Here is a 17,321-nt window from a genome sequence, read left to right on the forward strand (position 1 = left end):
TAATTATAATAGTACGACCCCACGTTGGGTGGTGGGAGGATGTGGATGTGTTTCCCATCAATTGCCCCTCCGCAGTTAGGAAAGTCCCAACGCTGGGCAAAGTGGGAGGCCACAGTCTGCCATTCCTGTGGCGTGGAAGGAAACTGTTGAGGAAAACAAAAAAAAAAATTGTATTTTGCACATAAACATGGAAAGCAGATTAGACACAAACATTCTTGGCCAACATCCAGATAACATTTATTAAGGGGAATTTTACAACACCAAAGTATAAGGTACACCTATCATATTCCCCCTCCCCCCCTCTCATGGGCCATTTCTAACATTATGGGGGGGGATCTTGGACAGGTAACCCTCTCCACTTCATTGAGAGATGAATGCCTAAATAATGGGTATTACTTTGAACAGCCCCTCCTTAGTTATACTATTGGCATCCCACTGGACAGGTAAGAAGTGTCATAATACAAAGATATAAATACACACAGTACACATTTGAGCACATTTGGACATTCTGCTATTACCTATCAAGATAATAATAGTATACAAAAACTTTAAACATTACCATTTGAAAGTATACAGGCAGGCCCTTGCACTACATGCTTTGGGGAATTCATCCATACATCTGACCAGTAAAGAGGTGGGTATAGTGTGTATGGTTTTGGCAAAGTCAGCAGATAGATGATTGAGGATAGATGGAGAATTGGGATCAGCTGACTTAGCAGTTGGAGGGAGGGTTAATAATAATGATTTGGGGACACCACAAAAAAAAGTCTCTGGCACGCTGCCTGAATTTAAAGCACAAATCACATTTAAAAACATTTTAGGGGTTGTTTGGGGTAAAACACTACTATGGAGCTGATAAAATACATTGTTAAGTGACTACATGAGGTGAATATAGGGCAGGAGAGCATGCTGGGGAGGTAAGTGGAGGCAAATATGTATGAAGGACAAAAAAATTATTACATAAAAATCCAGCATGCATGAGGACAAAGGGGACATTCACACCATATTACAATCATGGTAATTAGGGAATGAGGAAAGAAATACAATATATTAGCAAACATTCAATACAATAAAATGTGATATTAAAGGATAAAAATCTTACCTTCATATACTCCTTCTGCAGGACCTGGATGATGGCAGAACAGGTCTCTGGGATAATGATACCCAGAGCCTGGGGGGAGATGCCTGTCGAGAACTTCAAGTCCTGCAGGCTTCTCCCTGTCGCCAAGCACCGCAGGGTAGCGACTAGCCTCTGCTCCGCAGTGATGGCTTGCCTCATGCAGGTATCCTGCCTGCTGATATAGGGCTTCAGCAAAGCCAGCAGACGGTGAAATACGGGGTCCTTCATCCTGAGAAAGTTCCTGAAATCATCAGGATTATTCTCACGGATCTCACGGAGCAAAGGCATATGAGAGAACTGGTCACGCTGAAGCAACCAATTCTTGGTCTATAAACTCCTCCCCACCCTGTTCATGGACTGGACTTGTGTCAAGGTCAGGACCCCAATACCAAGCCCCCGCACAGCACAAACTCTACGAGGAGTACGCATACGCAACATGGCTAGAAAACGGTCGGCTGCTCAGAACGAAGTAACAGAACGCACTGAAAAACAGCAAGGCCTGTGAAGAGCGACCTGAAAAACAGTAACGAACGAACAAGAACACAATGACAAAGTCACGCGGAACTTGCTTGCACACACTGAAGAGCAGATACAAACCCACAAGCACAAACTGAACCACAGAAAACGATCTGAAAGCCACGAGTCTGAAAAAGCGCGAATCGTCTCTCACCAAACTTTTACTAACATGAGATTAGCAAAAGGAGCCCAAAGGGTGCCGCGCTTGGTTCTGAACTGGCCTTTTCTAGTCTTGTCGGACGTGGTTGACGTCATCGCGTTGTTGGCGATCGGAAATTCCGACAACTGTGTGCGACCGTGTGTACGCAAAACAAGTTTGAGCCAACATCCGTCGGAAAAAATCCTAGGATTTTGTTGTCGGAATGCCCGATCAATGTCCGACCGTGTGTACGGGGCATAAGTCCTCACAGATACTCTTGGTGGGCACAAAAACGGCCCTGCTGTGAAATATTAGATCAAGAATTGTAATTACATACCCCTGTTGAACAGGGGCAGAAAAATTGGGCCTTTGGTGGTGGTGGTGCCACAACACTGGAACCCCTCACAGATGCTCTAGTTGGAGCGCAGGAACTAGCCCTGCTGCAAAGAATTGCATCAAAAATTGTAATTACACGCCCCTGTTAAACAGGGGCTGAAAAATTGGGCCCTGGTGCTGGTGCCACAACACTGCAACCCCTCACAGATACTCTTCAGGCCCTGTTAAACAGGGGCTGAAAAATTGGGCATTAGGCACTGGTAGCGGGACTGGCGGTGCCCAGAACCAAAAATGTTCTTACAAGCTATCATCATGATCACTGAGGAGGAAGAGGATAATTACTCAGTATAACAGAATAGTCACTCAGCATCAGCATAGGCAGTCTTTGAAGGGATCTGACATTTCAAAAAAATTTATTCGGTTACATCAGCATCAGGTGCTTGGTAGCTGGTGGTGATCCAAGACTGATTCATTTTTATGAAGGTCAGTCGATCGACCGAGTCAGTGGACAGACGTACCCTGTGATCGGCCACAAAGCCTCCAGCAGCAATGAATGTGTGTTCCGAAAGAACGCTGGATGCAGGACAGGCCAGTGGCTCAATTGCATACTGTGCAAGCTCTGGCCAGGGATCCATCCTTAAGACCCAGTAACCCAGAGGATTTTCGGTGGGAAAGGTGTCCAAGTCAGATCTTGCCCCTAGCTATTCCTGCACCATGTAAAACTGACGCTGGTGATGGTTGCTAGAACCGATCATACCTTGGGGCTGCAGACTAAGAAATTGTCTGAACACATCGGTCAGACGGCCACCTTCTCCACCGCTCCTTCTATGACTGACTGAAGCCTCAGCAACACGTTGTCCAGGAGGACCAGGAAATTGTAACCTCCCAGGCTCTGGAAACGCGTTGCACAAACCTTTCTGCAAGGCCTCCCAAAGATGTTTCATCCTCTGCTCCCTCTGCGACGGCAAGATAAGGTCCGCAACCTTACCCTTGTAACATGTATCAAGGAGGGTTGCCAGCCAGTAATCATCCCTCCACTTGATACCACGAATACTAGGATCCTTTTGCAGGCTTTACAGGATCAGGGAGGCGATGCAGTGTAGGTTTGCTAAGGCATTCGGTCCAGAGTCCTCGGGGTCACTAAGGACGACATGATCCGCAGCCACCTCCTCCCAGCCACGTACAAGTCCATGTGTTTCTTGGGAGTGTAAATGATCCCTTAAAGACTGCTGCTGATGCTGAGTGCCAGGCTCCACCTTCATACTGACACAATCCTCCTCCTCCTCTTCCCGTGTGATCGGCGGGCACGCAGAAACACTGTCTGGATAAAGGGGGCCTTGAGAGCTAAGGAAGTCCTCCTCTTCCTGCCTCTGTTCTGCCTCAAGTGCCCTGTCCATTATTCCACGCAGTGTGTGCGCCAACAGGTGGACAAGGGGGACAGTGTCACTGATGCATGCACTGTCACTGCTCACCATCCTCGTGGCCTCCTCAAATGGTGACAGGACAGTGCATGCATCCCTGATCATGGGCCCACTGGTGTGGGGGAAAAAAAAACAAGCTCCCCTGACCCTGTCCTGGTGCCATAGTCGCACAGGTACTCATTGATGGCCCTCTGTTGCGTGTGCAGCCGCTGCAGCATGGCCAACGTTGAGTTCCACCTGGTTGGCATGTCACAGATTAGGCGGTTCTTGGGCAGGTTAAATTCCTTTTGGAGGTCTGCCAGCCGAGCACTGGCATTATATGTACGGCGGAAATGCACACAGACTTTCCTGGCCTGCCTCAGGACATCCTGTAAGCCCGGGTACCTGCCCAAGAACCGCTGCACCACCAAGTTAAGGACGTGAGCCAAACAGGGCACATGGGTCAGTTGTCCCTGTCGGAGGGCGGAGAGGAGGTTGGTGCCATTGTGGCAAACCACCATTCCTGCCTTAAGTTGGCGTGGCATCAACCACCTCTGAACCTGCCTCTGCAGAGCTGACAGAACCTCTGCCCCAATGTGGCTCCTGTCCCCCAAGCACACCGGCTCAAGCACCGCATGGCATCTTTTGGCCTGCATACTTGCGTAGCCCCTTGAACGCCTACGGAGCACCGCTGGTTCCGAGGACAAAGCACAGGAATGGGCCATGGAGGAAGAAGAGGAGAGGGTGGAGGAGAGAGGTGTGTCAGAATCAGTAGTGGCATTTTGGAGGCATGGTGGCGGAACAACCTCCAACACTACTGCACCTTGTCCTGCATCGTTCCCAGCTGCCAGCAGAGTCACGCAATGCGCGGTGAAACTTAGGTAACGTCCCTGTCCATGCCTGCTGGATCATGAGTCAGCGGTAATATGCACCTTACCGCTGACCGCCCTGTCCAGCGAGGCATGGACATTGCCTTCCACATGCCGGTAGAGAGCCGGAATCACCTTCCATGAGAAAAAGTGGCGTTTGGGTACCTGCCACTGAGGAACCGCACATTCCACGAACTCACTGAAGAGAGCAGAGTCTACCAACTTAAAAGGTAGCAGTTGAAGTGCTAGCAATTTTGCCAAGCTAGCATTCAACCGCTGGGCATGTGGATGGCTGGGAGCGAACTTCTTTCGGCGGTGCAGCAGCTGGGGCAGGGAAATTTACCTGGTACAATCTGACGGTGTACCGAAAGCAGATTGCCCACAAGTACTTGGCTGTGACACACCTAATTCTATACCTTCATTCCTCTCAGTGCAGGTCTCAGAGAGGACTGAAGGTATAGTGGGGTTGGAGATCTCAGCTGATGAGGAGCAAGGAGAGGTCCTCTTTGTTGTGGGTCTTTTAGATACGCTTGCCAACGAACTGCATGGCAGGTCAACCTATGTCTGGTCAAGCATGTGGTTCCCAAGCGGGAGATGTTTTGGCCACGCGAGATACGCTTGCTTGAGACATATGTTGCAAATAGCAGCGGTGCGATCTGATGCACTCGTTTAAAAAAGGCCCACACCAAAGAACTTTTGGAATAACGCGCAGAGACAGCAGCGCCCTGCACATGCGGAGCTTTGCGGTGTGATGCAGTCAGTGTGCTGCCCTTAGGCTGGCCCCTGGAGGGCATCCTGCCTTGGTGATGTGCCTCCTCCTCCTCTCTCCTATCAGGCACCCACGTTGAGTCAGTGACCTCATCATCCCCTCCCTCCCTCATCACTGGAGCAAACCTGGCAGTATGCTGCAGCAGGGGGAGCATGACTGCCAGATTGCTGTCCTTCTTGGGCACCCCCTGTGTCCGTGCTCACGTTACTGCCTTCATCTAGCTCAGTATCATCATCAGAGCTTCCTAAACGCTGGGCATCCTCCTGGAGCATGTACCCAACACTGTGGTCAAACAGTTCGAGGGACTCCTCAGGAGGACATGGTGCGGCTAGGGAAGGAGTCACTGATGCCATTGAGCCGAGGGAAGAGGCCGCGTTGGCAGCTGCTTTGCCAGACAAAGTACCCTGAGCATGGGTGAGAGAGGATGAGGACGGCTTGGTCATCCACTCGACCAAGTCTTCTGCATGTTTTGGCTCAACACGGCCAGCTGCCGAAAAAAAGGCCAAGCGTGTCCCACGGTCACGTGCTGATGAGGATGCACCGTCTCCACGTCCAGCACTGTTGCCTCTAGACACAGAGCCTGCTTGCCCTCTTTTATTGGCTTGTGACTGCCTCTCCTTGTTGGCCTTCCAGACATACTAATGGCCTGCAGTGAGATGTAGCTGCACTAAGCTGGGATAAATATATATATATATATATATATATATATATATATATATATATATATATATATATATATATATATATATATATATATATATATATACTGATACTGCAGCTAGCAAAATCAACTGCCTGCCTGTAGTATGAGAACACCACCAATCTTCTACAGCTTTAGATGAACACCTTGTAGCTTTAGCTGAACACTGTGCAGAGGACGCACTACACCGATGTTAAAATAATGTAGCTGCCTGCGGTAGTGATAGGATCAGGAAAACACCACCAACCTTCTACAGGTAGCTTTAGCTGAACACTGTGCAGAGGTCGCACTACACTAACTTGTAGCTTTAGCTGAACACTGTGAGGAGGACGCACTACACTAACTTGTAGCTTTAGCTGAACACTGTGAGGAGGACGCATTACACTAACTTGAAGCTTTAGCTGAACACTGTGCACTACACTAACTTGTAGCTTTAGCTGAACACTGTTCAGAGGACGCACTACACTAACGTTAAAATAATCTAGCTGCCTGCGGCAGTGATAGAATCAGGAAAACACCACCAACCTTCTACAGGTAGCTTTAGCTGAACACTGTGCAGAGGTCGCACTACACTAACTTGTAGCTTTAGCTGAATACTGTGAGGAGGACGCACTACACTAACTTGTAGCTTTAGCTGAACACTGTGAGGAGGATACACTACACTAACTTGTAGCTTTAGCTGAACACTGTGCAGAGGTCACACTACACTAACTTGTAGTTTTAGCTGAACACTGTGAGGAGGATACACTACACTAACTTGTAGCTTTAGCTGAACACTGTGCAGAGGTCACACTACACTAACTTGTAGTTTTAGCTGAACACTGTGAGGAGGATACACTACGCTAACTTGTAGCTTTAGCTGAACACTGTGAGGAGGACGCACTACACTAACTGTGGTACTAATAGGATCAGAAGAAGAACACCAGCAATTTTCTTCAGGTAGCTGTAAATACTGTAACAATACAAGCCTTCCTGTCAGTAGGAAGATAATAACAGGAATGGATCTAGCTAAACTGAATACAGTGTGTGTGTGTATATATATATATATATATATATACGGTATATATATATATATATATATATATATATATATATACAATACATACATACACACTATACACTGTAAGTGCAGCTAACTCACTGACTGTCCTGCCTAATCTATCTAACTTAAATCAAATGACACCGTCTCTCTGTCTCTGAACGTCGGAACACACTACACAGGGCCGCCGTGTAGGCAGCCTTATATAGTGTGGGGCGTGTACTAAACCCCCTGAGCCATTATTGGCCAAAGCCATCCTGGCTTTGGCCAATTACAGCTCTCTCTACAGACGGCGGTGTGATTGGCCAAGCATGCGGGTCATAGTGCATGCTTGGCCAATCATCAGCCAGCAATGCACTGCGATGCGAACGGCCCATTTCGTTCGCAATTTGGCGAACGGGCGAAGACGATGTTCGACTCGAACACGAAGCTCATCCCTAATTACCACACAGATACATTGTATACTTTTACTATCAGTACAAAGTCTTCTGATTGGTATTTTGTACATTCCTCCACCATGAGGTAAATAACCAGTGTGTGATTTTTTTAGTGAATTGACTTATCTCATTATTTTGCGGTATTTACCTCAAATTCAATATTTTACTCTATTATTGCATATGATATAAAAAATAAAATAATTGTTAGTGAATTGGGATGTGTGACTTCCTGCAGACGGTTAGTGTGTAGTACACAAAGCTGTAGTGTAGTACACACAGGGCAGATTGCAGCCTTGTGCTGGACATTGTTTAGATTGATGTGAACGCATCTTTCAATGTCCTCACACGCATCAGCTCAGCCAATGGGAGTCCCGAGCATGCAAGGTCCCACCCCCCAATCGTCTTATCCTCTGGGCGGGGCTCCTCCCCCCTTTCCCTCCATTGTATATGACGCTTCGCTAAGCCTTCAATTTGAATCTTCTAGCAGGCAGCCGCTGATTGGCCGCGGGGCACCACGTGCTCGTTCTGGCGCCATATTGAGACCAAGCCTCTGCTTGATCCTGGCGGGGAGATCATTTGCTGGTGTATTGTTGGGCACGTTGGAATTCCTATTTTTTTTTACAATTTGAATTAAAGCCACGGAGAGGCTTCTGTGACCGGACACCGCTGGGACGGATCTGATTGGCTGGCTCGCCCTCACACGGGATTTCATCTGTTTAGCCGGCTGTGGATTTTTTTCCCCTCTTTGTAGCCCGCGGTGGACGACCCCTGGGTCACGTGACTTGGGGAGCACTCTGCCCCCTCCTCCCTCCAGCACCTCAACTTCATTGTAGCCAGCCGGCTGGTCACGTGACGGGCACCCGGTCACCTCACTGAACCCGAGCTCCGCGTCTTCTCCTTCCTCATGGCGACCGCGACTCCCAGCAACCCCCGGCAGTCCAGCCGCCGCAGCAGCATGAGCACCCCGCTCAGCCCGACCCGCATCTCCCGGCTACAGGAGAAGGAGGACCTGCGGGAGCTCAATGACCGCCTGGCCGTCTACATAGACAAGGTGCGGAGCCTGGAGAGCGAGAACAGCGTGCTACAACTCCAAGTCACCGAGCGGGAGGAGGTCCGGAGCCGGGAGGTCTCCGGCATCAAGGAGCTCTATGAGAACGAACTGGCCGATGCCCGCCGGACCCTGGACGACACGGCCCGGGATAGAGCCAAGCTCCAGATAGAACTAGGCAAGCTGAGGGGGGACTACGAGCAACTCCAGAGCAGGTGAGTGCCGGGGATAGAGGGAGCGGGGCTCACACAATGGGATCCATTCACACACACCACGGTTTAAAAAGAGGAGTCCAGCCTGATCCAATGAAAGCTCATGTGCCGGTCACATGGCTTCATCACTGAGCCCTACGACAGTGCCGTGCACCCACCTCAGACTGGGGGGAGATGTATGCTGTGCTATTGTCTGCCAACCAGATCTGTATATTATTGGGCTGTCCTGATCGCCTGTACACCCCCCGTCACTGGTCAGTCCTGATCGTCTGTACACCACCCCGTCACTGGTCAGTCCTGATCGTCTGTACACCACCCCGTCACTGGTCAGTCCTGATCGCCTGTACACCACCCCGTCACTGGTCAGTCCTGATCGCCTGTACACCACCCCGTCACTGGTCAGTCCTGATCGCCTGTACACCACCCCGTCACTGGTCAGTCCTGATCGCCTGTACACCACCCCGTCACTGGTCAGTCCTGATCGCCTGTACACCACCCCGTCACTGGTCAGTCCTGATCGCCTGTACACCACCCCGTCACTGGTCAGTCCTGATCGCCTGTACACCACCCCGTCACTGGTCAGTCCTGATCGCCTGTACACCACCCCGTCACTGGTCAGTCCTGATCGCCTGTACACCACCCCGTCACTGGTCAGTCCTGATCGCCTGTACACCACCCCGTCACTGGTCAGTCCTGATCGCCTGTACACCCCCCGTCACTGGTCAGTCCTGATCGCCTGTACACCCCCCGTCACTGGTCAGTCCTGATCGCCTGTACACCCCCCGTCACTGGTCAGTCCTGATCGCCTGTACACCCCCCGTCACTGGTCAGTCCTGATCGCCTGTACACCCCCGTCACTGGTCAGTCCTGATCGCCTGTACACCCCCCGTCACTGGTCAGTCCTGATCGCCTGTACACCCCCCGTCACTGGTCAGTCCTGATCGCCTGTACACCCCCCGTCACTGGTCAGTCCTGATCGCCTGTACACCCCCCGTCACTGGTCAGTCCTGATCGCCTGTACACCCCCCGTCACTGGTCAGTCCTGATCGCCTGTACACCCCCCGTCACTGGTCAGTCCTGATCGCCTGTACACCCCCCGTCACTGGTCAGTCCTGATCGCCTGTACACCCCCCGTCACTGGTCAGTCCTGATCGCCTGTACACCCCCCGTCACTGGTCAGTCCTGATCGCCTGTACACCCCCCGTCACTGGTCAGTCCTGATCGCCTGTACACCCCCCGTCACTGGTCAGTCCTGATCGCCTGTACACCCCCCGTCACTGGTCAGTCCTGATCGCCTGTACACCCCCCGTCACTGGTCAGTCCTGATCGCCTGTACACCCCCCGTCACTGGTCAGTCCTGATCGCCTGTACACCCCCCGTCACTGGTCAGTCCTGATCGCCTGTACACCCCCCGTCACTGGTCAGTCCTGATCGCCTGTACACCCCCCGTCACTGGTCAGTCCTGATCGCCTGTACACCCCCCGTCACTGGTCAGTCCTGATCGCCTGTACACCCCCCGTCACTGGTCAGTCCTGATCGCCTGTACACCCCCCGTCACTGGTCAGTCCTGATCGCCTGTACACCCCCCGTCACTGGTCAGTCCTGATCGCCTGTACACCCCCCGTCACTGGTCAGTCCTGATCGCCTGTACACCCCCCGTCACTGGTCAGTCCTGATCGCCTGTACACCCCCCGTCACTGGTCAGTCCTGATCGCCTGTACACCCCCCGTCACTGGTCAGTCCTGATCGCCTGTACACCCCCCGTCACTGGTCAGTCCTGATCGCCTGTACACCCCCCGTCACTGGTCAGTCCTGATCGCCTGTACACCCCCCGTCACTGGTCAGTCCTGATCGCCTGTACACCCCCCGTCACTGGTCAGTCCTGATCGCCTGTACACCCCCCCCCCCCCCCCGTCACTGGTCAGTCCTGATCGCCTGTACACCCCCCCCCCCCCCCCCGTCACTGGTCAGTCCTGATCGCCTGTACACCCCCCCCCCCCCCCCGTCACTGGTCAGTCCTGATCGCCTGTACACCCCCCCCCCCCGTCACTGGTCAGTCCTGATCGCCTGTACACCCCCCCCCCCCCCCCGTCACTGGTCAGTCCTGATCGCCTGTACACCCCCCCCCGTCACTGGTCAGTCCTGATCGCCTGTACACCCCCCCCCCGTCACTGGTCAGTCCTGATCGCCTGTACACCCCCCCCGTCACTGGTCAGTCCTGATCGCCTGTACACCCCCCCCCGTCACTGGTCAGTCCTGATCGCCTGTACACCCCCCCCCGTCACTGGTCAGTCCTGATCGCCTGTACACCCCCCCCCGTCACTGGTCAGTCCTGATCGCCTGTACACCCCCCCCCCGTCACTGGTCAGTCCTGATCGCCTGTACACCCCCCCCGTCACTGGTCAGTCCTGATCGCCTGTACACCCCCCCCCCCCCGTCACTGGTCAGTCCTGATCGCCTGTACCCCCCCCCCCCCCCCCCCCCCGTCACTGGTCAGTCCTGATCGCCTGTACACCCCCCCCCCCCCCCGTCACTGGTCAGTCCTGATCGCCTGTACACCCCCCCCCCGTCACTGGTCAGTCCTGATCGCCTGTACACCCCCCGTCGCTGGTCAGTCCTGATCTAAACTCTCTATACACCCAAATCACTGGTCTGTCATCTAAATGCTTCATTACCCCCCCTAATCGCTGGTCTGTTGTAATCTAAATGCCCCCCCCCCCCCCCGAATTCGCTGTTAGTCCTCATCTAAAGCACTTTACCTCCCCAAAAATCACTGGTCAGTCCTAAACGCCAACGTTTGGTCCCATCCCCAGCCAGGAAATCGGGTTTATCTGGTCCCCCTCCTTCCATACATGAGTAATCAGTGGGGTTGGTCTACTAAGACCTAATGTACACAGGACGCTCAGGCAACCTCTTCTGAATGTTTTTCTTGACAGCTTGTAACAGGCGTATAAAAATGTCCATTTTGCTGCGTGAGCGTTTATTTATGATAACATCATTAGACCCTCAAATGAAATTGGGCACTTTTTTTATAAAAAAAAAAAAAAAAAAAAAAAAAAGTTTTCTAGCCAAAAACGCACCAAAACGGCAGTGGCACGTCAGAAGCTTCTGCGTCTGAACTAATTTTTTTTTTTTTTTTTTTTCCTTCAAAGAAAAGCTTCTAAATGCAACTACTTAAAAGCGACGTTAAATGACCCTGTGTACATGTACTAGAGGTCGACCGATATATCGGCTGGCCGATATATCGGCCGATATTTGGCGTTTTTTACTTAATCGGCATCGGCCGATTGTGCTGATAAAAAAGGCCGATTATAACTTCAGCCGTGACTTGCAAATGACTTCTGTAATAGAAGTTAATGCAAGTTTCCTGAGGTTATCTGTGGAGAGGATTCTCTCCTCCTCTGGGCAGCCTTCCAAGTCTGATAAGAAGATACATTGTATCTTTCAGGTTCTTTTTATCAATAGACTGAACTCCGTGGAGAAGTTTTCAGTTTAACCATTTAAAGACTAAATCTTTTCTGACACTTGTTGCTTACAAGTAAAAATCCTGTATTTTCTGCTAGAAAATCACTTAGAACCCCCAAACATTATATATATTTTTTTAGCAGAGACCCTAAGGAATAAAATGGTGATTGTTGCAATATTTTATGTCACACGGTATTTGCGCAGCGGTCTTTCAAACGCAATTTAAAAAAAAAAAAAAATACAGTAATGAATTAAAAAAAAAAAAATAAGCAGTAAAGTTAGCCCATTTTTTTTCGTCCAAAAGTTTTGATTACCTGTTTTTGTGTATTTATTATTTAAGATAGTTTTTTTTTTTTTTTTTGTTTTTTTTTCTAAATTATACATACAAGTGAACTGATTGAAGGTTTGTTTTGTTTAATGTTTAAATGAAAAAAAATTTCTGTATTACTTAAGGCTGCTTTCACACTGGAGCGGGCAGGCGTTGATGGTAAAACGCTGCTAGTTTTAGCGGCGCTTTACCGTCATTTTAGAGGCGCTATTCGGCTGCTAGCGGGGCGCTTATAACCCAGCTAGCGGCTGAGGAAGGGGTTAAATGCGCCCCTGAAGCGCCGCTGCCAAAACGCTTTGCAGGCGCTTCGGCAGCGGTGCGCATTCATTTCAATGGGCAGGAGTGGTGGAGGAGTGGTATACACCGCTCCAAAGATGCCGTTTGCAGGACTTTTTTTTACATCCTGCCAGCGCATCACCTCAGTGTGAAAGCACTCGGGATATCACACTGAGACTGCAGGGGAGCCGTTTTACAGGCACTTTACAGGTGCTATTTTTAGCCCAAAAGCGCCTGAAAAACGCCCCAGTGTGAAAGGGGTCTAACTGTTAGATTTTATGAGATGAAGGGAAAAAAGAAAGGAAAAAAAAAAAATCGGCCAAATATATCGGCCCAAAAAAATCGGCATCACATATCGGCCATCGGCCACCGCGATTTCTAAATATCGGCATCGGCCAGAGAAAAACCCATATCGGTCGACCTCTAACATGTACACGCTTTTGTTGGGTTTTTGCCTAGTCCATCGAACACCCCCTTAAACCCCCTCCCCGGACTGACAATGCTGCTGTCCCAAGTTGCCCCCGTGCTCCTTCATCCAGAGTGGGGACACTAAGGCAAGCCATAGGTGATGCAACTTTTTTAGTTGCAGGAAAGAGTCATTTGATTCCCTCATCAAAACAGTTAATTGGGTGGCAATTACTCGCTATTTTGTTCTCCTGGTGGGGGAAGGGGCACAGGGAGCCATCCCTGCTGGGAGAATAGTGGTTATTGCTAGTGGTATGCTAGCAATCTAACATGCTGGATTTACTCAAGTCGATCAACTTTGTTATCAGCCTGCCCATTCACAGATCAAATCTCAGCCAGTCCTTGCTGAAGCGGCTAAGATTCGAACCATCTATGGCCACTTAATACGTGAGGTGCCTTATGGGGAAAAACTTGTGTAAAAAAACAAACAAAAAAAAAACTGATGCAGCCACCACATCTAATGTGGCAAATGCCAATGTATTTGGTGCACGTAGCCATGCAAATGTGTCTGTGGGTCCAAGCCCTGATTCCTCTAAATGGTCTCAGATGTTCAGTGAGCACAGGTTACTTGGTTAAAGGCTTGTCACACCATGTCCATTGAGCTGTGCTGTTCTGTGTGTCAGTTCACACTTTTTCTGTGTGTCACGGCAGACAATAAATCACTTTATATCGTGAATGGGGTAAACAATAGACTTGCTAGTTAATGCCTGTTTTGGTGTGCAGAGGGTTAATTAATTTCATGCATTAGGTTTGTAGCCTGCTAATAGAAAAGGGCTTATTGTTTTGGTGGCTACAGCCCTATCCTGTCAGTGAGCTGAGTGGTGTTGGGTGTTTCCCCTCCCCCTGCTCATTCAATTCTCTCCAGAGCAGTAACGTTGCCTTCATATTGCTCACACCCACCACACTTCCTCCCAGGCTGACAAACACAAGCACTGATCTTTTTGGCGCTAAATTGCCTTTTCACTGTAAATTTTTTCTAGCATAGTCCGTCTTCAGCTAGATGTGTATTTCTTGTTTGTAGCTCTTTTGTATTTTTCGATTGTTTGTTTGAATTGGATGATGACTCTTTGAACTAGTACAAATACTTGTGGAAAACTCCCCTGTATCGAGTTGGACACGCACGTGACATTGTTTCTGTAGGGGAAAACTGGAGGTTCTCTGAACTTTTCCTGAAAAAGAATATGGAAACTTGAGCCTGCAACACGACTTGTTCGTTTAAAAATAAATAAAACGTACAAAATTGAAGCGGATAAAGACTAGGTTGTTGCCCGTAATAGGTGTTCTGTTATCCTGACTTGCTAGTAGGAAATGTATCAACAACAGAAAGAGGAGACAAGGGAGTCCCCAGAAAGCAAAAAAGGGGAATGGTCAACTACGGCTTATGGTACAAAAATGCAAAAAGGCTTTATTAAGGGTAGGGGGGGTGGGGGTATTTACATATACAAAAAATTCCAAATATATGTAAGATAAACAATGTATCTAAATAACACAGTCCGTCTCACTACACTAAACCAAAATTAAAAACCATGCTGCAACATTGATGAATAAAACGGCAGAGCGTGCCTGCAGGCCAAAAACGCATGCAGTGTCCATTTGAATCCAAAGAAAAAAGTATTGCACCAAACATTACATGGAGTAAGCTACTGATGGGATATCAAGTCTTATGTGGTCTAGTATTAACTGTGCATCAGATTGAGCAGTACTGGCAGTACTTTTTGGCCTGCAGGCATGCTCTGCAGTTTTATTCATCAATGTTGCAGCATGGTTTTTAATTTTGGTTTAGTGTAGTGAGACGGACTGTGTTATTTAGATACATTGTTTATCTTACATATATTTGGAATTTTTTGTATATGTAAATACCCCCATCCCCCCCTACCCTTAATAAAGCCTTTTTGCATTTTTGTACCATAAGCTGTAGTTGACCATTCCCCTTTTTTGCTTTCTGGGGACTCCCTTGTCTCCCCTTTCTGTTGTTGATATAGTGCCATTGCTTTTAGGGCAGGTATCCCATCACATATTGACGAATCGGCTGGTACTCTATTTGCTGTTTGCTACTTTGGTGAGTGTGGATTCAAGGACCTTTTACCCCCCATTTTTTGCTAGTAGGAAATGTAGTCTGGGATTTGCTATTTTCAGCAATACTTTCAGGTGCTGTTATGACATCTATATTTTGTGAAACTAGACAGAATAAATGACACGTCTCTCTAGCAGATTTTGTTTTCGTGTAATGCATGGTAACATTTTTATTTTTTAGGTCCTGTCAGTAGGTTAGTTTCACTTCCAGTTAGAAGACAACTGTTGCAGCAGTGCTGTCACCCTGTGGATAAGGTATTCCTGAATGTCCCCATGGGGGCCCTCATGCGTGCTCGCACCTGAGCCCCGCTGCTGCATCCATTGATGCAGACAACAGTACTCGGCCCCGTTCAGTTGCCAATGGCTTTGATTGACAGCACTGGGAGCCAATGGCTCCTGGTGCCCCAGCGAGACCCAGAAGTGAGGGGAGAGAAGAGCTGCTGATGTGCACGGGACTGGATTGAATGAGGGCTCAGGTAGGTGGTGGGGGGGGGGGGGGGGGCCTGCCTGCCTGCCTGCTGACACCTAAACATTTTTTAACTTGATGCAAGCAATGCATTAAAGTAATTGTAAAGTCAGGTGTGTTTTTAAAAACAAACAACGTGTTTATACTTGCCTGCTCTGTGCAGTGGATTTGCACAGATCAGACCACATCCTCCTCCTCTTCGACCCTCTTTGGTGCTCCTGCCCTCTCCCTCCTGACGAGTTCCCCCACAGCAAGCAACTTGCTATGGGGCACCCAAGCCACAGCTCCGTTTGTCCACTCAGACACAGCCTCAGCTAGGCCCCATCCACTCTTTGGCTCACTGAGTTTGACATCAGCAGGAGCCAATGGTGCTCTGCTGCTGTCTCCACCAATGAGGAGAGTCCTGAGCAGCCCACTCTCTTGTGCAAGGTTGCTGGGTAGAGATGGGTTCAGGTAAGTATTAGGGGAGCTGCTGCAAGCAGAAGGGTTTTTCAATCTTATTGCATTGAATGCTTTAAGAAAAAAAAAAACCTGCCTTTACAATCACTTTTAAGGTAAACAAAATGTAGGCTTTACAACCACTTTAAAACACCGTCCATGTGTTTTTGGTGCAGAATACACACTAGACTGTATCTGATATGAATCGGCCCTCAATAGGGTAGCAGTTCAGGGTTCTGTGTGAGGTCTTTTGGTGGGGCTCATAGGATCAAGTGTGAGTCCATGTAAAGAAAATGGGTGTAGGTTTGAAGTTGCAAGTGTGGCATTTTTTTAAATTTTCATTACATATACAACTCCCTGGTTACGTCCTTCTAATATACCTTGAGTTTTAGATCAGAAAATTTCAAGGATTCCCAAGACCTGAATTTTAGAGGTTTCCTTCAGGGCAAAAGTTTAGTGCATTAAAGCGGTAGTAAACTTTTGTTAGCATCCCGCTGCAGGTTATGTAAAATGCTAGCAAATATGACAGACTTGCCTGATCCCTCCAGCAGCGTGCTGACAGGGCTACCATCCTCACCCAGTTTTTCTTCCTGGTTCGTGTGCATTGGCCGTTTAAACTGATGTCACTCCTACAGCATGGCGATATGGATGGCACACTCGAGTGTGCAGTGCCAGTGACATCACTGGCTGCTACAAATGTGAATATCTCCTAAAACGGGGCACATTTAGGTGATTATAAGGCTTACCTGTAGGTAAAAGTGAAAAAGCAGCTGTAAACCGCTGGGCGAGCGGGGTGTTTTTTTTTCCTAAGGTAAAGGCATAATGTACTAGTTGGTCTTCACTAACGCATGTGAAACCTGCATGAAAACGAAGCATTCCAGCAATCCAACGTCACTGCTGGAGGTCGCTTCCATCTTCCTTCCGGACTTTGGCTGTGTGACTGGCTGGAGCTGCGATGTCACTTCCACACTTGTGCCGGGAAGCTACCGTTTACTGCACAGGAATGGCCCTGGTGGCTGTTCCTTCAGTGTGCATGCGCCAATGTCATTGGTGGCATAGTAAATATATCCTAAGCGGTGCATGTATAGGAGATATTTACAGGACCTATAGGCAGGGTGGCTTTGACTTAAATTGCGATTTAAATCACTAGTAAAAAGGCTTGATTTAAATAATTTTAAAGGCAACTGTCACCTCTCCCGCAGCGGCTCCTCTGACCTGCTGTTGA

General features: G+C 49.1%; 1 protein-coding gene across 1 annotated transcript in view; it reads left to right on the plus strand.

The window, feature by feature from the left end:
• The first annotated feature begins 7,855 nt into the window (after nucleotides 1-7,855).
• Nucleotides 7,856-17,321, plus strand: part of LMNB1 (lamin B1) — a 35,348-nt gene continuing 25,882 nt past the window's right edge. The window contains exon 1 of the mRNA XM_073624861.1: nucleotides 7,856-8,588. Within this exon, the coding sequence (XP_073480962.1) occupies nucleotides 8,230-8,588 (359 nt within the window). The 5' untranslated portion in view covers nucleotides 7,856-8,229. The remainder of the gene's footprint in view (nucleotides 8,589-17,321) is intronic.

Source organism: Aquarana catesbeiana, linkage group LG01 (assembly GCF_042186555.1).
Source record: "Aquarana catesbeiana isolate 2022-GZ linkage group LG01, ASM4218655v1, whole genome shotgun sequence".
In the NCBI taxonomy this organism is placed as follows: domain Eukaryota; kingdom Metazoa; phylum Chordata; class Amphibia; order Anura; family Ranidae; genus Aquarana; species Aquarana catesbeiana.